Source organism: Heloderma suspectum, chromosome 2 (genome assembly GCF_057233095.1).
Source record: "Heloderma suspectum isolate Gila_16-S chromosome 2, 16-S_ref, whole genome shotgun sequence".
Classification (NCBI taxonomy): Eukaryota; Metazoa; Chordata; class Lepidosauria; order Squamata; family Helodermatidae; genus Heloderma; species Heloderma suspectum.
In genome coordinates this window covers 384112050-384134094 of record NC_139459.1, presented here as the reverse complement: position 1 = coordinate 384134094, position 22045 = coordinate 384112050, and the positions used below count along the sequence as shown (strand labels likewise).

At 48.7% G+C, this 22045-nt stretch overlaps 1 protein-coding gene across 1 annotated transcript; it reads right to left on the bottom strand.

Moving 5' to 3' along the window:
- Positions 1-5040: 5040 nt before the first annotated feature.
- Positions 5041-21698, bottom strand: LOC146356393 (vomeronasal type-2 receptor 26-like). Its single transcript, XM_084830082.1, has 8 exons — positions 21490-21698; positions 19600-19891; positions 18708-18947; positions 17698-17802; positions 15891-16052; positions 14175-14301; positions 6302-6441; positions 5041-5280 (listed from the first exon to the last, which is right to left on the bottom strand). Exons 1-8 carry the CDS (start codon positions 21696-21698, stop codon positions 5041-5043), a joined length of 1515 nt encoding a protein of 504 aa, XP_084686208.1.
- Positions 21699-22045: the final 347 nt, after the last annotated feature.

Genomic DNA, 22045 nt, shown 5'->3' with positions numbered 1-22045 from the left:
CTTCAGGTAACCTGGCCCCAAGCCATTAAGGGCTTTGAATGTTAACACCAGCACTTTGAATCGGGCCCGGAAATGGACTGGCAGCCAGTGCAGCTGGAAAAGTACTGGCGTAATATGAGCTCACAGGCCAGTCCCTGTTAACAATCTTGCTGCCCTATTTTGGACCCGCTGAAGTTTCCGGACCATTTTCAAAGGCAGCCCCACGTATAACGCATTGCAGTAATCCAGACGAGAAGTTATCAGAGCATGGATAACTGTAGCTAGGCTATCTCTGTCCAGATAAGGGCATAGTTGGTATACCAGCCTAAGCTGATAAAAAGTGCTCCGTGCCACTGAGTTCACCTGTGCCTCAAGTGACAGTTCTGGATCCAAGAGCACCCCCAAACTACGAACCTGATCCTTTAGGGGGAGTGCAACCCCCTCCAGAACAGGTTGAATATCACCTAGCCAGGCAGACAAACCACCCACTAACAGTACCTCCGTCTTGTCTGGATTGAGTTTCAGTTTATTGGCCCTCATCCAGTCCATTACCGTGCCCAGCCACTGATTCAGAACAGCCACTGCCTCACCTAGTTTTGATGAGAAAGAGGGGTAGAGCTGGGTGTCATCTGCATATTGATGGCACCTCAGTCCACACCTACGGATAACCTCCCCCAGCAGTTTCATGTAGATGTTAAACAGCATGGGGGATAAAATAGAGCACTGTGGAACCCCATGGCACAATTGCCATGGCACAGAGCAATAATCCCCCAGCACCACCTTCTGGAATCGGCCATCCAAGTAGGAGTGGAACCACTGTAGTGCAGTGCCTCCAACTCCTAACCCAGACAACCTATCCAGAAGGATACCATGGTCGATGGTATCGAAAGCCGCTGAGAGGTCCAGGAGAATCAACAGGGTCGCACTCCCCCTGTCCCTCTCCCGGCAGAGGTCATCCCACAGGGTGACCAAGGCAGTTTCCATTCCAAAACCAGGCCTGAAGCCTGATTGAAATGGATCTAGATAATCCGTTTCATTCAAGAGTGCCTGGAGCTGTCCTACAACCACCCGCTCAAGCACCTTGCCCAGAAAGGGGATGTTGGCCACTGGCCTATAATTGTTAACATCCTCCGGGTCCAGGTTAGGCTTTTTCAGCAGTGGTCTAATTACTGCCTCTTTTAAAGTGGCAGGCACCACTCCCTCTCTCAAGGAGGAATTTACAACCTCCTGGACCCAGCTGGACAACCCCTCCTTGTTTGATTTAATAAGCCATGAAGGGCAAGGGTCAAGCACACAAGTGGTCGATCGGACTTGGTCAAGCACCTTGTCCGCATCCTCAGGCCTCAGTAACTGAAAATCATCCAATAAAACTGGACCAGACGGTGCTCTGAACGCCTCTACCAATGGAACTGCATTAATGGTGGTGTCCAATTCATGACGAAACTGAGGGACTTTATCCTCAAAGTGCCATGCAAACTTGTCACAGCGTGCTACCGAGGGTTCCACCGTCTCTCTCCCTGGCCCAGAATGTAACAGGCCGCGAACCAGTTGGAAAAGCTCTGCTGGACAACACTGAGAAGATGCAATGCTGGTGGAAAAGAACTGTCTCTTTGCCACCCTCACCGCCACAGAGTAGGCTTGATAGTGGGCTCTTACCTGTGTTCGGTCAGACTCAGCACGAGTTTTCCTCCACCTGCGTTCTAGCCATCTCTCCTCTTGCTTCATTGCCCTCAGCTCAGGTGTATACCAAGGAGCTGGCCGGGCTCTGCTCAGAGGGAGAGGGCGCTTGGGCGCAATCGTGTCAACCGCCCGAGTCATCTCTGCATTCCACAGAGCGACCTGGGCTTCGACAGGAGCACCAGACATACCAGCAGGAAAATCCCCCAGAGCCCTCTGGAATCCTTCAGAATCCATTAATCTCTGGGGGTGGACCATTTTAATAGGTCCCCCACCCTTGCAGAGGGGAAAGGCTGCCAGGAGTCTAAACCTCAGCAGGAAGTTATCTGACCATGACAAAGGGACAGATGTTAATTCCTCCACTTTCAGATCACCATCTACCCGCCCATTTGAGAAAACCAGATCAAGCGTGTGGCCTTTTATATGCGTTGGGCCAATGACATGTTGGGACAGCCCCATGGTTGTCATGGCGGCCATGAAGTCCTGAGCTACCCCGGATACAGCGGCCTCGGCATGGAAGTTGAGATTCCCCAGGACCATCATCCTGGGGGTCCTCAACACCAAGTCCGAGACCACCTCCGTCAGCTCGGGCAGGTAGTCTTATGGGCAGCAGGGTGGGCGGTACACCAATAGAATCCCTAATCTGTCCCGGGTACCCAACACAAGGTACCGACACTCAAGATCTGCACTCGAATGAGCAGGAAATTCATTCTGCACTCGAATGAGCCACCGCCATTTGTGTTCCTTATTTTTGGCCATCTTAGTCTACGGAAATATTTACATCCGGCTGCTGGCTAGCAGGGATGCAAATGGCGGTGGCTATAGCCCCCGCCGCTTGCATCCCTGTAGTCAGCCGTGATAGGCTATGTAAAGACTTACATAACCTATTACATCTGACTTAAGAACAAAGATAATAACGCGCGTACGCAAATGGCGGCGGCTACAGCCACCGCCATTTGCGTTCCTTATTTTCACTGTCTTAGTCTACATAAATATTTACATAATGTAAGGGGAGTTTTGTACATCCCTACCACCAAGGTTTGGTCAGTCTTAATGGGCAGGTGGTCCGGCATACCTGGCCGGAAGTAGCCTCATTGCGGCCCTCTCTGCTCCCACGGATCAATTCGAAGTCTCTGAATGATGCTGCCATTGGCAGGGCACATTGGAAAGTGAACAGAGAAATGGCTTATTGCCTATGTGAATGGGGTGATGGATGCGCCACCCACCAGGAAATTCTGGGACAAGGAGGGAGCGTTACAGAAAGGAGGGTGTCCGCCTGTCTAATGCAGGGAATGACATATTTCTGCCTGATCTGCAAAGGGGCCTGCGGGAAATTCTTCTTCGCAGGTGGGGGAGTTTCACAAGCAATAGGCTTGTGACTCCTGTGGCGGCTAGGATGGGCAAAGCAGAAAGAGATTAGGGATGGTGTGCATGCAGACTGCAGAGTAGGGGTGGACGAAAGTCCCTTACCTGTCATCGAAGGATGTTCGCGGTGGGGGGGAGGCGCTTCGCTGCTCCCCCCGCGAAGTTCAGGCCGGGGGGGGAGGCTTCCCGCCTCGCCCCGGCCGCGAATGCGAAAGTTTTTTTTTTAAACGCCCCCTGATAGGCTACGTGACGATTCACGTAGCCTATCACGGCTAGATCTGCAAAGTCAGCCGTGATAGGCTACGTCAATTGTCACGTAGCCTATCATGGGTGACTTAAAAAAAAAAAAAAAGCGCATATGCTAATGGCGGCCCCCATAGGGAGCCGCCATTCGCATTCCTTATTTAGTTGCTGTAGTCTACGTAAATGTTTACGTAGACTACGGCGAAAATAAGGGCAACGCAAATAGCGTTGCCCTTATTTTCGCCGTAGTCTACATAAACATTTACGTAGACTACAGCGACCAAATAAGGAATGGGAATGGCGGCTCCCTATGGGGGCCGCCATTATCCGTACGCGCTTTTTTTTTTTTTAAAGTCACCCGTGATAGGCTACGTGACGATTGACATAGCCTATCATGGCTGACTTTGCAAATCTAGCCAGGATAGGCTACGTGAATCGTCACGTAGCCTATCAGGGGGCGTTTTTTTTTTTCTTTGATTGCAATGGCGGCGGCGGCAGCTCGAACACCCACCGAACCGCCGGCCGGACCCGCCACCGGGAGGGACATTCGGTGAAGGTAAGTCCCGTCCCGGGGGGGGTGCGGGGTGTGGGGGGGGTTTGGAGGATTTCTCCCCGAAACTTGTTCGGGGGGCCGTACACGTTGGCGCTCGGCCCCCCGAAGTTTTGGGGAGAAATTCTCCGCCATCCCTACTGCAGAGGCACCTTATGGTGACAGGTGACCCCTGAGGCGCCCCGAATGGGTTGTGCGGCTCGGCGGGTGGATAAGGGTTGCCTGGGAGACCAACCCTCCTCACTCACCCAGGTGTGGAACGGTACTGGGAGGGGGGGACAGGGGAAGGTCTACCTCCCCCACAAGGGGCAGTCCGGAGGGGCGGCACACAACTACTGGCAGCTGCAGGTCAGAAGAATGGGGAGAAGGGGATTCCCTTCTCCTCCTCCCATCCCAGCTCCTGCTCCCATCTCCTTGGTGAGGGGACTGGATTTCACCCCACCCCAATTTTCTCGCAGAGCACTGTGCAAATCAAGTGCAAATGAATGGAGTGCCTTGCTCCATTCACTTCCATTGGAGTTTCAAAGTGCTCCTTGCAAAAATCAGGGGTGGGGGTAGGAATCCCATCCCCCGCCAAGGGTTCTTGGGGCAACAGGACCCACAGCAAGGGCAATTCCCCCCACCCCTGATTTTCAGGAGGACCATGTTGAAATTCTAATGTCAGTGAACGGAGCGCCTTGCCCATTCACTTACTTCAGATTTCCAAAGTGCTCCTCACAAAAATGTGTGTGTAGGAGTGAAATCCACCCCACCACCAAGGACCGGGGGGCAAGCCAGTCCTAGGTGGGAGGGGGACGGATTTTGTCCCCGAAAAGGCATTTTCCCTTTGCCCAGCTAAAAGGTGCTGCTCGCCGCTTGCATTTTAAAAGCAAGTAGCTGGAAGTATCCTCCACACTGGCTGTGGGGAAATGCCTGTGGGGTGGGGAAGGTGGTGCATGGTGGGGGAGGGGAGAGGAGAGGATGCCCTAGTGGCAGGGACCCCTTTGGGTGTCACCCAAGCCCACTCCACCACGCCCCCTGCTTTCCGTATTTTTAAGCTGTCTTCGTTGTGTTCTTGCTCAAGAATAGAACAAAGACATTTAAAAAATTGCTGCAGCCTGATTCTTCTGAGGAAATGAGGGTGCCCGGCATGTGGAAGCTGCCCATGCCTGGCACCCTGGGTTCCTCAGAAGAAAAGGAGTGCTTTCCCAGCTCCACGTAGGGATCCGTCTCTCAAGAGACAGCTCTCAAGAGCAGTGCAGGACCCACTCGCTGTGCACCGGGCTGCTCAGTGAGTGGGGCCAGGCAAGTGCAGAGGCATGCCAAGTGCATCCAGAGGGGGGGATGAGCAGGGGTGCCAGCTTGGCTGGAGCCCAAGGAAGCCAGATGTGGGTGAGTCCATACATCCCCAGTTCCGACAGAGAGGTGATAAAGCCAGACCTTCCAGAGGTCAGCTTCAATTTCTCACAGACCCTCTGGAAAAACTCCTACTCATGAGGGGAGCCTAGCTCATGTGGAGTCATCTACTCATGAGAAGCTGTCCTCTGTAAATGGCACTCCTCCTCATAGACGTTTCTTTGGCCTGCCTTTTCAGACAACAACACACTTTGGGGCTGGGGGGTCACTCAGCCTCTGCCTCAGAAGCAGAATACCCCAGCTCTTGTGGGTATGAACCAGCAACTATTTCCCTCAAGGGCTCAGGTAAGGATAGTGGAGAAATAAATAATAATAAAAAGTAGCTATCAAGGTTAAAATGGGGGGGGGGAATGTCTGTGCTGTTGCTTTTCAAAAATGAGGAAGAAGCCTAGTTATCAGGTTCAGAGTGCTATTTAAAAAAAGGAGGGGGGGGAAGAATATCAGAGTGTTTGGTAAAAATATAAATCAGATTTGTTCTTTGGTTTTCATCATGAGATGCTCCTTTGTATTCAGATGAGGCCTCAGGATAATAACATAACACTTGGGAATGAAGATGCAGCCAAGTAACCCAGCACTGGAGGCCAGGATAGAGAAGACTTGCACGGCTACCATGTATTTCCCCTTTGTGCTCAGGTAGGTGGGCACAAAGGACACCCAAACACTGCAAAAGACCAGCATGCTGAAGGTGATCAGCTTGGCTTCATTGAAGGCCCCGGGCAGCTTCCTAGCTAGGAAAGCCACCGTGAAGCAGATGGCAGCCAGGAAGCCCATATAGCCAAGGCCAGTGTAAAACATGGCAACAGACCCTTCATTGCATTGCAGGATGATCTGTATAGGCTGGGAGTGCATGTCAGAGTCTGGGAATGGGGGAGATGAGCCCAGCCAGAGGATGGAAATGACAATTTGAACACTGGAACAGGAAATGACAACAGCGTTGGTCAAACTCTTTCCCAATCCCAGCAAATTCCTCAGCCTGTTCCCTGGCTTTGTGGCCAGGAAGACCAGCACCACAGTCATCGTTTTGGCCAAGAGAGAAGAGATGGCAACTGAAAAGATGATGCTGAAGGCTGTTTGCCGGAGGAGGCAGGTCACTTTCCTTGGCTGGCCAACAAACAGTAAGGAGGACAAGAAAGAAAGCAGGAGGGAGATGAGGAGAATGTAGGAGAGCTCCCGGTTGTTGGCTCTGACTATTGGAGTTTCTAGGAATTTAATGAAGATTCCTAACACAAATCCTGTGATTAAAGACAGGAATAGGGCAAAGGAAGCTAGGATGAACCCCAACATTTCTTCATTGGACAGGAAAGTTAGAATCTTGGGGATGCATTGATCTCGGCCCTTGTTTGGATGCTGATCATCTGGACACTTGGTGCAATGGTCTGCATCTGGAAAGAAGAAAGAATAAGAGTAACATTTCCCTTACATCCTCGACAATCTCTGTTCTTTTACATCCCATCAAAGATATTTTTCCTGTGGATGGGCAGCACACAGTGATTTCATGCAGGGCACAGACAGGCTTTCTGGGCTTCGTCATTCTCCCATGTCAACAACTCACATTTGGTTAGGGATGGCGGAGAATTTCTCCCCGAAACTTCGGGGGGCCGAGCGCCAATGTGTTCGGCCCCCCGAACAAGTTTCGGGGAGAAATCCTCCGCACCCCCCCGCCCCCCGCACCCCCCTCGGGACGGGACTTACCTTCCCTGAATGTCCCTCCCGGTGGCAGGTCCGGCTGGCGGTTCATCCGGTGTTCGAGCGGGGCGGGAGCGGCAGCCGGTCTTTCGACCGGCTGCCGCCCCCGCCATTGCAATCAAAGAAAAAAAAAAAAAACATCCCCTGATAGGCTACGTGACGATTCACGTAGCCTATCACGGCTAGATTTGCAAAGTCAGCCGTGATAGGCTACGTAAATCGTCACGTAGCCTATCACGGGTGACTTTAAAAAAAAAGAGTGTGTACGGATAATGACGGCCCCCATAGGGAGCCGCCATTCCCCTTCCTTATTTGGTGGCTGTAGTCTACGTAAATCTTTACGTAGACTACGGCGAAAATAAGGGCAACGCTATTTGCGTTGCCCTTATTTTCGCCGTAGTCTACGTAGACATTTACATAGACTACAGCAACTAAATAAGGAACGCGAATGGCGGCTCCCTATGGGGGCCGCCATTCGCGTACGCGCTTTTTTTTTTTTTTTAAAGTCACCCGTGATAGGCTACGTGACGATTCATGTAGCCTATCATGGCTGACTTTCCAGATCTAGCCGTGATAGGCTACGTGAATCGTCACGTAGCCTATCAGGGGACGTTGGGTTTTTTTTTTTTTTAGTTTCGTGTTCGCGGCCGGGCGAGGCGGGAAGCCTCCTCCCTGGCCTGAATTTCGGCCGGGCGAGGCGGGAAGCCTCCCCCCCTGGCCTGAATTTTGGCCGGGTGAGGCGGGAAGCCTCCCCCCCTGGCCTGAACTTCGCGGGGGGAGCAGCGAAGCGCTCCCCCCCACCGCGAACAAGCTGCGAGAAAAGGTAAGTGACTTTCGTCCACCCCTACATTTGGTGATTCATATGTTTAGAATTCGGATTTAAACGTGGCTTTAACCTAGAGATGGGGATTTTCTAATGTGCCCTGTGGAAGGTCTTCATGGATTATTCTAGCAGTTGGGGTTTAGCCATCTTTCTCTGGGAAAATCCCTACTGTTACCTGCGAGCTGTGGTTGGAGATTAGCCAGGGGATACTGGGAGCAGATGACTTGTCCAGCATCTCACACCATTGGCTGTTTTGTATGCCATGCACCTTTCCTATGGACATGTGCAGTCCTGGGGGCTTGCCTCTGTGGTGCCTCCTAGTTGGGGATTATACCATGAAGCTGTGAAAAGTCCCTTGTCCAGCTGGGAGGTGGAGCCCTTGAAACAAAAAGTTGCAGAATACCACAAAAAAACACTTATACAAAACGCAGTGGTTGCAATAAGCAATATTAAATTGGTGATTTATTGCACAAAAGATGAACTCAATCCTGCAAAGCTAACAAGCCCATATACAATAGAAGAGGGAAAACAAACAAAGAAACACGACCAAATTTTCAAAATGCACAAACCCAAGTATTGTAGCAAGCAGTATTCAATGTGCAATTTATTGTACAGAAGGCAAAATTAATTTTGCAAACCTATGAAAGGAAGAGAGGAAAACAAAGAAAGAGGGCATTTTTTAGGATGTGTTCATATGTGCAGCTCCGCTCTTCTCACCCCGGAACGTCCCCCCAGACCTGCCCCTGTTTAGTTGCTCCATGCTCCTCTTTGAGCGTGGAGGATGGGCCTTCTCTACATTGCCTCTGGGTCAGCGCAGATGAGGAGGGCAGTCAGTTTTCCAGGAACCGACCTCAGAGAGCGGGCTCCGAGGTTGGTTCCTGGAAATAAGCATATCCTATGGCCCTGTAGACAGTGTCTAGCAGCCATAGGATTGCTCTCTTAGTGATTAATGTGTTTAGAATCTAAATCAACCATGAGTTTAACCTAGAAATGGGGAATTTCTTTCCTGTAGGCCATATTTGACCTGTGAAGGTTCCCTGTCTGGCCTACAAGGCCTTCATTAATTATTCTAGTCAGTGGAGCTTAGCGGTCTTTCCTGTTGTTATCTCCAATGTGTGATTGGAGATTACAGCATGTGATGCTGGCCGCAGAGGACTTGGCCAGTACCTCACAGCACTGGCTGTTCTGCATGCCATGCACATTTCCTATGGGGTGATATTTGGCAAGAGAAGTCCCAGGGACTCACCTCCCAGTTGGGGTGTATGCCCTGCGGATGAAGCTGTGAAGAGTCCCTGGCCAAGCTGGGAGCTGGAGCACTCGAAACAAAAAGGGGGAAACGCGAGTTGCAGAATACCACAAAACCAATGCTAATGAAACCCAACCGTGGTAATAAACAATATTAAATGTGTGTTTTATTGTACTAAATACAAAATCACTTCTGCAGAACTACCAAGCCCATGTACAAGAGAAGAGGGAAAAACCAAGGAACAGGACCAAATCTTGAAAATGCAGAAATGGGAGTATGCACCAGTGTCAGATGCACCTACTCGCTGGATCGTCACCTTGCTGTGGTGAGCGGGCTTGTGTGTTCCAATGAACCCTGTGAGCGAAGCCCTTGGGAGTTATGTACTCCCAGCAGGGTCACCCACGGCAGCAAGGTCAAGGGGGAGGAACCAGACAAAGAACGATCCAAGAAAGTCCTCAATGGCAGAACAGGTGGAAGATAACAAGGTGTATGTTACAATGGCTGAGAAGGCGGATGAAGGCTGCAGCAGATAAAGGACCACCAATTATCATGATATTCATGCCATTGGATTAGAGCCTTTTCTGTGAAGACTGTGTGTTGATCATTGTGCACTGATTCCACACATAAAAGAAATTCACGCACAGACATCTTCCAATCTAAACCCAACCAACGAAAAGTCCCATGGCGATCGGCAAATGGCAACGGGGGCGGGACTGTGAAATCTGGAAGCCCCTAGTCATGGACCGGCACATGGGCGGTGGATACAGATTCAGTTGTCCTGATTCAAGGATCGAGGCTGTTGAGTAGTTCGGCAGCTGTATCCACGACTGAGCAGTCCTATTCAGGATCCACTCTGCTCACCCCGTATGGGGAGGGGGCTAGAAAAGGTGTCCTAAACGTAGTCTGCCTCATATTCTCCCTGACTGGATTACCGTGTCCAGTGGGTCACCATTTAGCAGTCGCAAAAGACAAATGAAATTTGGAACATGGAATATACAGACACTGCTGGACAATACAGACAGTGAACATGCTGAACGCAGGACTGCCAGCATTGCAAGGGAGCTGAGACATTTTAACATTGACATAGCAGCACTCCAAGAAACTCGAAGGAGGTTACACCTTCTTCTGGAAAGGACTGCCTGAACAAGAACAACGAATACATGGAGTAGGCTTTGCTATTAAAAATGATCTTATGAAGTTCTTGTCAGAAGTTCCTACTGGCATTAATGAACGACTCTCAACCCTCCAAATAAAACTCACCAAAAACCAGCAGGCAACTATTCTAAGTGCCTATGTACCAACATTAGATGCTGGTGAAGACATCAAAGAAAAAAATTACTCCAAACTGGACACCATCTTATCAGAGATACCTAAGGAGGATAAAATCATCCTCCTGGGCGATTTCAATGCAAGAGTTGGGCATGATTTTGATTTGTGGCCAGGGACCATTGGGAAAGAGGGAGTCAGCAATAGCAACCAGAATGGAATTCTACTTCTGACTAAATGTGCAGAGCATAATCTTGTCATTACCAACACACTTTTTCATCAGAAAAATAAATTTAAAACATCATGGAAGCACCCTCGATTGAAGCACTGGCATCTTCTAGATTATGTAATTGTCTATGCCAGAGATGGCTGCGATGTACTCCTCACTAGAGCCATGACGAGTGCTGATGACTGCTGGACAGACCACCGATTAATTCATTCCATGATGGCCATTAAGATTGTCCCTCAGTGTAGGCTCCAAGGAAGAAAATCAAGGCATAAAATGAACACCCAAGCCCTTCAAGACCCTACTAAGCGACCCTGCTTTCAAACAACCCTCAAGGAACATCTACCTATGGAAACCCCTGAAAATGTTGAGGAACACTGGAATAAACTGAAGACTTCCATTATCGCAGCCTGTGAACAAACTATCAGATACCAAACTAAGAAACATCAGGACTGGTTTGATGAGAATGATAGGGAGATTGAACATATTATTGATAAGAAAAGGAAAACTTTCCAAATATGGCAAAAAGACATCAACTGTGCCACTAAGAAAAAAATCTACGCCAGTGCAAAGGCTGAGGTCCAAAGAAGAACTAGAGAACTTAAGAACACCTGGTGGATAAAGAAAGCTCAAGAAATCCAGCATTTTGCAGATGCCCATGACTCATGGGGCTTTTTTAATGCCGCAAAGGCCATCTACGGACCAACAAACCATGGTACAAACCCCTTATGCTCAATAGATGGTGCTGAATTTCTAAAGGACAGAGAGTCTATTGCACTGTGTTGGAAAGAGCATTACCACAACCTCCTTAACCATAACTCTATTGTGGCTGATGAGGTTTTCTCGCAAATCCCACAAAAACAAACCAGATATGAGCTTGCAGTATCTCCTAGTCAGTAGGAAGTCAGTAAAGCCATTAACCAAATGAAAAATAATAAAGCTTGTGGACCTGTTGAGGTCTTTAAAGAAGGGGGGGCTGAAGCTACACAACAGCTTCACAAGCTCATCAAAAAATCTGGATGAGGGAGGAGATCCTAGCAGACTTCAGGGATGCCATGATTATCACTCTCTTTTAAAAGGGTGATAGAACAGTTGTGGAAACTATCGAGGCATCTCCCTTCTAGCTACAGCAGGCAAAATCCTGGCAAGGATCCTCGCAAGCCGCCTTCTACCTATCTCAGAAGATATCCTCCCTGAATCCCAAAATGGCTTCTGCCCTTCCAGGGGGACAGTGGATATGATCTTCACTACACGACAGCTCCAAGAAAAATGCAGGGAGCAAAACCAACCCCTGTGCATGGCGTTTATTGATCTGACTAAGGCCTTCGACGTTATAAATCGTACTGCTCTCTGGACCATCCTTGTGAAAACCAGATGCCCTAATAAATTTGTGAACATCATGCGGCTCCTCCATGATGGCATGACGGCAACAACCTTGGATAACAATGGCTCTCAAAGTGATCCATTCGAAGTGGGATCTGGCGTTAAACAGGGATGCGTCATTGCTCCAACCTTATTCGCTTATTCGTGGCTACCTTTACTGTGATAGGCTACGTAAATACTTACATACCCTATCACGGCAGCCTGGAAGGATGCAAATGGTGGCTGCTACGATGGCTGCCATTTGCAGCTGCAGCAGCCAGCCGAGAGACCAGCCGCCACCGCCGGAGCCGCTGCCGCTGCTGCCTCCTCCGCCCCAGGTAAGCTTCGTCCTGGGGGGATTCCGTGGGGGGGGGAGGCCGTTCCGCCACAGGTTTTGCGGGGGCGAATGCCAGTGCATTCGGCCTCACTGAAATCTGTGGCGAAATTCTCCGCCATCCCTAATGATAACGTAATCTGCGCGCATTCAGAGGAAGATCTCCAAACTATCATAAACATCTTCGCAGAAGCATATGAAAAGCTCGGTCTCTCGCTTAACATCAAAAAAACCAAAGTGCTTTACCAGCAAGCACAAACCAATCCCTCTGTAGCGCCATCAATCCAGCTTAACGGTGTGATGCTGGAAAATGTTGATCACTTTTCTTATCTTGGCAGCCATCTCTCCACAAAAGCTGACATCGACGCTGAAATTCAGCATCTCCTGAGCTCTGCGCGTGTAGCATTTTCTCGAATGAAGTGTAGAGTGTTCAAGGATCGGGACATTCGCAGGGAGACCAAAATGCTTGTTTACAAAGCCATTGTACTACCAACCTTACTGTACGTCTGTGAAACATGGACCATCTATAAACGCCACTCCCAACTTCTCGAAAAATTCCACCAATGCTGCCTCCAAAAAATTCTGCAAATTACTTGGGAAGGCAGATGGACTAATGTGAGCATACTGGAAGAAGCAAAGACCTCCAGTGTTGAAACAATGATTCTTCAACATCACCTTCGCTGGATCAGCCATGTTGTTCGAATGCCTGATTATCGTCTTCCAAAGTAGTTACTCTATTCCCAACTTATGAATGGAAAATGGAATATTGGTGGACAGCAAATGAGATTTAAAGATGTTCTTAAAGCTAACCTAAAAAAAATGCAACATAAGCATTGAGAACTGGGAAGCTCTAACTCATGAGCACTCCAACTGGAGGTCAGCCTATATTAAAGGCGCTATGGAATTTGAAGAAGCACGAGTACAGAGCGAAAGGGAGAAACAAGCTCAGCAGAAGGCATGTCAAGAAAACCCTCACCGTGACCACCTTCCACCTGGAAACCTGTGTCCTCCCTGTGGGAGGCTGTGTAGATCCAGAATCAGCCTTCACAGCCACCTGCAGACCCACTGCTAGAGATTAATGTGTTGATTGACCTATCTTCTATGAATCTGTCTAACCCTTTTAAAGAGTTATCTATATAGACTCTACTTTTGGAAGACAACCTTACTCAGTCATGAGTGATCGCCATGATGATGATTATGCCTCTGTGCACCCCTTACTGGCAACATGAGCGGGAGGGTGCTGTTGCACTCATGTCCTCCATATGTACTTCCTATTGGCCACTCTGGAACTGTCGGCCACTGCGGGAACAGAATGCTGGACTAAACAAACCTTTTATCTGATCCAGCATATCTCTGGGGTGTTTTTGTTTTGGAGGGGGGTTGTTTTTACGTTTCTCTGTGAATGAATTCATATATTGGAAAATGCCACTAAGCCGCCGCTGACCTCCTTCCAAAAGGAATCAAACCTTGGCAAGCTCTCCATCCCTGGCACTTGTCACTGCTCTGAGAAGTGGGCTGACTGAACATCACAATATTAACCATGGAGGGTGTGCATGCGATGAAAAGTGCAGAAGACCCATGGAGGCTGGTGGAGCATATCCCTAGGCCCATGTACTGTCTCAGCCGCCAAACCCCAGGGAGGGGTCCATCCTCCAACATTATTGCTTGCGACTCACTTCGTGAAATAAATTATGGAAAATTTATGTATGTATGTATGTATGTATTTATTTCTATACCGCCCAATAGCCGAAGCTCTCTGGGCGGTTCACAAAAGGTCTGAGATTAGAGATGTCTTAAAAAAAACCCAAAACCCCTTCACAGAAAACGGCTGGAAACACCCCCTCCCCTACCACCCTACCCATGTCCATCCTCAAAGTTTACTTTTGGTGACTCGCTTTGTAAAATAAATTGTGGTTATTGCAATAAAGTATCCAAGTTTAGAAGTGCCCTAAGAAAAACATCACCTCCAGAAAATGTTTGCCCTCCTCCCCAGGGGCTGCATTTTCCTCCAGAGTCACCCACCTTCCTGAGTGGAGATGGTCCCTCCTGTACAGGGAGCACAGTCATAGCAGCAAGCTGGTTGTCCTTCCCAAGCCACTTTGACAAATCCAGTGCGACAGCTCTCCACGCACTTTGAAGGAGGCAGGGGCTAAGGAAAAAGATAACAAACACCAAGGGAAATGTGTTAAGGTTATTTCATCTGTGGAATGGAGAGACAGAGTGGGAAAGGACTCCAGAGAACTTCTATGTGTTAAGAATTCAGTCTCTTCTGAGTGATCGCCACCTGCTCCATTTTGAAGACGCACCTAATGAGCCAGGAGTGTTTATGTCCATCTTCAGCAAAGGTACAATAAAGGCAGAGAAATGGGCTTGAGCATGATCAGGGAAGACTAGATCCAGCCATTCAGTTTCTAATGGACTTCCTCAAATGCATTCCCCAAAAGTCGAAGGTGGGGGAGAAAACTGAGGGAAACATGAATGTACTGGATAGGGAGAGTGATATCTGGTAAGGGACCTGGTCAGCTACCTGCAATATGTTCCTGTTGTTGCATGCAAGCCTTGACACAGGTCGTTAAAACAGTCATTTGCATGTGAGGTCATATTTCTTAACTGAATGGAGATAGTATGAAGGACTAGGGAAGTCACAAGCATCCGAGAGGAGGGTGGAGTCCAACTGACCCCCCCCCCTCCACTCAGCCTCCCAGAACCCGCTCGCTGAGCTTCCACCACTGCCCACCCCTGGTCATCGAGCACTGCATAGTCCGCGAGCACCTGACTCTGTAGTGAGCCAACCTTTTCCAGGGAGAGGAGAGACTTCCCTGCAAGTCCAGTGCTTGCAATTGTATGCAAGTCTCCCTTCTTCCTTGCTTGCACCCGAGCAGGAAGAAGGGAGACTTGCACATAGGGATGGCAGAGAATTCCGCCACGGATATAAGTGAGGCCACATGCATTGGCATTCGCCCCCCCAAAACCTGTGGTGGAATGGCCTCCCACCCCCCGCCCCCCCGCGGAATCCCCCCCGGGACAAAGCTTACCTGGGGTGGATGTTGGGCGGCAGCAGTTCCGGCGGCAGCTCTGGCAGCGGCGGCAGCTGGCCTCTTGGCCGGCTGCTGTGGACTCAAATGGCGGCCGCCGTAGCGGCCGCCATTTGTGTCTGGCCAGGCTGCCGTGATAGGCTACGTAAGTATTTACATAGCCTATCACAGCAAAGGCAGCCATGCAAATGGCGGCCACCATGCCATTTGCGTAGATGCCTTTGCCGTGATAGGCTACATAAATACTTACGTAGCACATCACGGCAACAACAATAACAAAAAACCACGTACGCAAATGGTTGCAGCTTTGGTTGCGTTCACTTTTTTTCTCTGTTTTAGCCTACGTAAATATTTATGTAAGCTATTACGGAGAAAAAAAGGGGAATGCAAATAGCGCAGTGGGCGCTATTTGCATTCCCCTTTTTTTTCGCCGTAATAGCTTATGTAAATATTTACGTAGGCTAAAACAGAGAAAAAAAGGGAATGCAAATGGCGGCCGCCGTAGCCGCCGCCATTTGCATACGCTTTTTTTTCCCCCCTGTAGGCTGCCCAGCGGCCGGATGTCTGGCCCCGGCCAGTGGCTCTGAGGAATCTATGCGGAGCAGAGCCGGCCGGATCAGGATTTCGGGGGGAGGTGCGGAGCGCCTCCCCGCCACCATGAATCACCCCGCTGAAATGGTAAGTGACTTTCGTGCATCCCTACTTGCACACAGCGATAGGTGCTTGATGGATACCGCCGGCCCTCGCTGTCACTGCCGCCTCTCATTGCCAGCTTGCTAAGGGGCAGGAGTCCCCCGTGCTCCCTGGGAACTTGTTGGGCCGTCCAGGGCTCGCATGGTGGGGCTTGCAGGGGTTGCGGTGGCAGCTGAAACCAATCTACACAGGTGACTTAGCGTGGAGCTCGAGCACATCAGGGACACTTGTGACTCATGCCGTTGTTGTCACTCCACAGCAATGACACAGCTTCCCTCTCAAAAGGATGCGTTTTTCCAGAGTCCTTTTAGGTGTTCTCCCCTTCAACACATCTCCAGCACAGGTCCACTGCAGCGTGCCCCATTCCTCTGAACTAAATCCTGCATACAGAGCATGTCTAGGGTTGTGTCTGTGACTTGGCTATGACCTGGTCAAGGGGTGGGGCTGGCCCTTTTTTCCCATTCCTTTCTCCCCACCCCCTTTGGCAGTATCCATTTTGGACACTGGCTTCTCTTCCCAATTAGCAGTATTATGCAGTAGCAATATTTGGCTGCTGGCCATTCCTGTTTATTTTTATTTTGTACTACAGCATTGCGAATGTATGGACCTGTACTCATTCAGTTGTGCAATGTTGCATTAGTCCAGTCGTCGGAAGTGGACTGTACTGGAGCAGTGGCTCATGAGGGGAGCAGGTCTTCAATATTGCTGCTTCACAGTGGTGGATATGGGAGCAGAGGTGTGGAGTAAATTATGGGGTGTAGTTAATCTCTTCCATTAAACATCCCTGAGCAGGAGAGCATTGAAAGGGGCAGGGAGGAAGTCTCTCTCATTAGCTGAGAAACACCAATGCCATTGATGATATTCAGTTCTCCTGGCCAGACTCAGCCCAACCAACCACGAAGGATGGTGGCTTCAGGTGCTGTTTGACCCATGAAAGTGGGTTTTAGGGACTGTATACTTTGCTTTTCTTGCTTCATGTGCTGCTGATGGATCAAAGTTCTTGGCTGCAGGAAAGGGCTTCAGCCCAGGGAAAGGTATAATGCTCTTAGAGGTTCTTAGTACAAATTATAGCCTTCAGCCCCTCTTTTCCCTCTTTGTGTGTGTGCGCATGTGTGCATGCGTGTATGCTTCACGCCTTGGGAAGACTCTTTCCTGCAGCCTCAAAAACTACCATTTGGCCCAGAGCTCAGCTTCACAAAGAAGGCAGCTGTTTTCCCCATCAAGGCTTGATGAAGGCTGGAGCATCCCCAGTTGTTCTAAGTGTTAACCAGTCCATTTGCTCATGTAACTTCCCCCAAATCAGCTTAGACATTTGAACCCTTGCAAACTGCAGTGAATCTGCCATTGTGGAGATATCCTCTAAAGCAGGGTCTGAGTGTGGACCTCCTTGGGTGGGAATCACCTTCTTAGCCAGAGATGTGCTATTTGCCAGTGTATCGACATTCCTTATCTGCGGGTGTGCAGGTCTTGTTAGAGCATGTGCAACTTTCTAGATGGCTCTAAGAAGAGCACATCATGTAACATAGGACTGAACTTGATTGGGTAACTAAACCTAAGCCCATGCAACTGAAGCAACTGCATACTGTTTCCTGATTACATGTATTAACTTCATGAAATAGATCTGTTAAATGTCATAGAGCTTGAGAGTCAATAAATAAATTTAGTGAAATGAAAGGAATGATTTTCTTCACCTGGTTGAGCCATTTGGGCCACACAATGGCATCCTGGTCAATGGTGACTTTGAGGCCTGCAGCAGATGCTTGTCTTTCTATACTCCCAAATTTAAGCTCAAGAAGAGTCCTGTTGGGAAGCCTCACCCAGTTGACGATGTCAAAGTTGGCTGCCAGGTCCCTGTTCTCATCCAAATACACACCATCCATAGAATTATTGTAAAACTGGGTGTTTCTCAGGAAAGGGTGAAGCTAGAATGGCAGAGGAAATACCAGCATTGAGGAAACAAAAAGCCACATTGGATATCTCAGTTTTGCCCTTTCCATGCTTGAATCTCCCATGGCTCAGGGCTGGTTCCAGACTCAGTTGTCTGGGTTTGTCTCTTCATGTTCACTGAGGACATTCACATATGAGTGGTAAAATGACAGGTAGACACAGAGAGTTTCGCAACTTCATTTGCCCTATAAATATGCAACATTCCACCTCGATTTCTCATGTTATAAATCCAAGGCAGTGATTACACAGGTGTAAAATCAATTGCCATGTTCAGCAGTGATATCTGTGATGTAAAAGGGAATACCTGCCATGGCTGAAGCTTTTGAACATCCTGCCAGTCTCCACCCTCCAAAACCATCCTTTTCAATCTTGATGAAGAAGCAGCATCTAAGGCATGGGCCACAGCCTGGACAGCATTGTAAGTGATGTAGGTGTCTAGAGCATGGATTCGATCAATATCCTCTTGGGGCAGGGCCTCCAGTTTCTCATTTTCTGTGCATCTTTTCCAGCCTTTCACAGTCAATGCATGCTTTGCATAGGAACAATGAAATGCTGTCTCCAGATATTGCTTCATAGCAAAGTAAAAGGGTAAAAAATCATTATAGTATGTCTTTTTCTTTGTCTGGAGTAACAACGAAAAAAACCCACGGATGTGTTGGAAAGATAAATTAGAATACCCTAACTCCAACGTGAAGTCCCACATAGCTGTTGTGATCCAGACTTTCCCCACACTGGGTTTCATCCATGATTGTATTAGACTTTGTAAAAGGTATATTCCTTTTACCAAGGAACTAGTCTCTGCACAATACACAAAGACATTAACTTGTGGCCAGTTTCGGAATGAGGCATGACGGAGTTCAATATACTTTGAGTTCAATACTGGCAGGCTTTCTGAAAAAACCACACAAACACCATTCCTGGACAGCTCAGGCGTCAAGGTCCTCATGAACCAATCTCCCTTGTCAGTTTCGACAGCAAAGAGACCAATCATCGTCCATCTGAAGTGCAGCAGAATTTTGACAATCCCTGGGTACAGGGCCTCTTCTTTTGGGACCATGCGGTAGAAAAAAGGAAACTGACTTTTATCGCTCAGAGATGGAGAAACAAAAGCATACGTGACCTGGAAAGAAAGGAAGAGACAGATGGTTTGCTTTGTTTCAGTACCAAACCTTAATTCTTCTTGTAAGATTATGCCTGTTCACTGGTAGTTATGTGTGTGGAAACCTAATTCCAGTGGAAAAAAAATAATCTTAATTTTATGATGGATTAAATGTTCAGGCTTCAGAATTACTTAACCCTGAAAAAGGAAGATGCCTTAAGGAACGTAAACTATGGAGGATCTCCTGAGTCTCCATCATGGAACCAAGGTACCAGCAGCTCATGGTACTTTCCCAGCAGAAGGAGCATGCTTCATTTTTAGGGGAGGCAGAACATATTTTAACTACCCCCTTTTCTGTTGTCCCTGAGTGCCCCTTTCCTTTCTGAGCCATAGGCATATGAATGAGGACAAAACTTCACATGCAGTTAATCACATGACTTGCCCTTAAGTGCCGAATTCGTCATTCACATATAGACAGCATGGACCCATCAGTACAGAATGGGACCCCTGCATGGGGGGGGCTTTAACCCTTTGCACCATATTGTGGGTCAAAGTAACCTAATTTCATGGGGAAGAGAAACTCCCATTGGAGTTCCCTGGAGCACATTGTGATTCCTTTGGTGAGAACTGCAAGTGGATTGAGACGCAGCCTGCAAATGCCACCTCACCCTACCTGTGGGATTTTATAGATACCCAACATGGTTGAAATCTGGATGGAGTTTTCAGATTCAGCTCCTTCAAGAACAGCCTTTGGGTGCTTCCCCCTTCCACAGCCATAGTTTGGAACATTTGCCTGCCCAGGAGAGAGCAGGCCTAGAAAAACATCTGAAGTCACTCTGGCATTGCGATAGTTGTCATAGATGTTGTAGCTCAGGCTGATGTTTGGTAACAGGCTGGGAGTCTGGTTGATCTCCTGAATGGCAAAGAAGAAGGACAGGATCTTCCAGTACTCTGTGATTCCTTCCCTGAAAAAAATGTGTAGATGTGGCGCATTGTTACCTTGTCTTCAATAAAACCTAAATATTCAGTTGTTGCTTCAGCTGTTGCCTTTGAAGACAATGAACGTATCTGTATTATATTTCTAGAACTTTCCACATGCCAACCCTGATCCCCAGCCAAAGCCAGAAGCACAAATGCCGATGCCCTCATAATGCCTGATCTGTGCTATTCCTGGCTAAATGGCCATGATCCATTTTAAAATTAAGCCAGTGCAGCTGTTCAATCTAACAACAGAATCTGGCATGCGGAACCCTTCAAATGAAAGGAGGAAGAATGACAGGAAAATGGGTTGGGAAAGTTCTTTAAATGATGGGGCATTGCTCTAAGGCAGACTTCCCCAACCAGGTGCCCTTGAGGTGTTTTGGACTACAACTCCCAGCCTTCATCACCATTGGCCATGCTACCTGGGGCTGATGGGACTTGAGGTGTGACGCATCTGAAAGGCACCTGGTTGTGGAGGACTGTTCTAAGGAGACTGGTTGCTTTGGTTTGATTTGCTGCTTCAATGAAGGTGTGGGTGTCTGGATGCGGTGGGGGTAAAACAGAACAACCAGCCTATAAGTTAAATGACTAAACATATATTTCCTGTTTGTGTCTATGTCTGTGTTTGTGTGTGTGAGAGAGAGAGAATGAGAGAGAGAGAGAGAGAGAGAGAGAGAGAGTTGCCATAACCTCGTTTGAGTTTCAGACTCTTCCATCTCTTCCTCTACTAATTTCCTCTGCAACTCCTTTGAAATTTCTGCTCGGAGAGTTCTGTACTGCACTACATTCTTGGGTTTTATAAGTTCTAGCCCTCCCTCTGGAGCAAGTGTGCTCCATCTTCTGCATGACTCCCTTTCAGATATTTGAAAACTGCTGTCATGTTTCCCCTTCCTCTTCTCTTCTCCAGGCTGAACATACACAGTTCTTTCAGCCTCATAGGTTCATGATTGGACTCCGTTTCCAGACAAACATTTCCACTCTTAACAGGCAGTTGGGGGGGGGGGGATAGAGGAGATCAGTGTTCTGCCACCTTAGTGTTTCCTCACATGGTTTAAAACTAAACTCAGTGTTTCTTCTGCATGTTAACAAGAGGGCAGAGGACAACATACTTCAGAGTTCAAAAGGAGCCTGGCCTGGTTCGGTTTCAGCTACCGGAATGGCAGGCTCTGCACTGGGCTAATAGTCATCATAGCCCTCCCTCAAATTGTCCTATAATATAGAATCAAAGGGTTGGAAGGGGCCTACGAGACCATTCAGTCCAACCCCCTGCTCAATGCAGGAAGCATGGTTGTCAGGCAGTCTCCTGTATAAGTCCTCAACAGGGCAGGGCTGACCCTGCTTAGCTTCTGAGATCAGACGAGATCGGGCATATCCAGTCCTTTGTCCCAACTCCCAAGACACTTTTCAACATGAATCAGCTGGCTGTACATTGAACACTGACTTCCTGTTGATGGCAACATAGGAGAGCGATTTAAGGGATTTCAGATAACGGGGGAGCAAAGGGGAATTCGGGACGGTTGGAGCTCATGAAAGCAGTAGCAGGTGGAGCTGCAGGAACTCCCTCATGGGCAGAATGACTCACAAAGCAAGTCTGTCCGAGGGAGGCCTGTAGAAAGCGTACGGCAGAAACTGAGCGTGTGCTGCAGAGACGACTGCACTAATGAAGTGGTCTCCTGGCCTGTGATGATTGAGCAGGTCATGTTCATCCCTTTCCAGAGTAAACGGGCATTTGGCCTCGAGCCTCCCACAGGTTGCCTGGGGCAGCAGAAGGAGCAGCAAGAGCAGAATCATGCTTGGTCTGCCTGGCAGAGCTTCTGCCTTCCTCCTCTTGACCAGTTGAAAGAAAGGTTAGAAGAAACCAAGTCCCCCTGGCAAAACTTAGTCTGCAGTGACTTTCCTAACAGAAATGGGAATCCTGCCATCTTCCAGGGAGGGTGGTAAGTAACTCTCACAGCCCCACAGTCCTCTTCACCTGCCCTAAACCTTCTCCCAAGCCCTCATGGGCAAAGGAGGCATTTATGGGCCTGCTCCTTCACGCCTGCATGGAAAACATCACCTCATGTCACTGCTCAATCTCATGTTTGTGTCAGTGGAGCCAGAAGTGATTTTCTTTTGGTGGTGGACAGAATCCCCAGAGT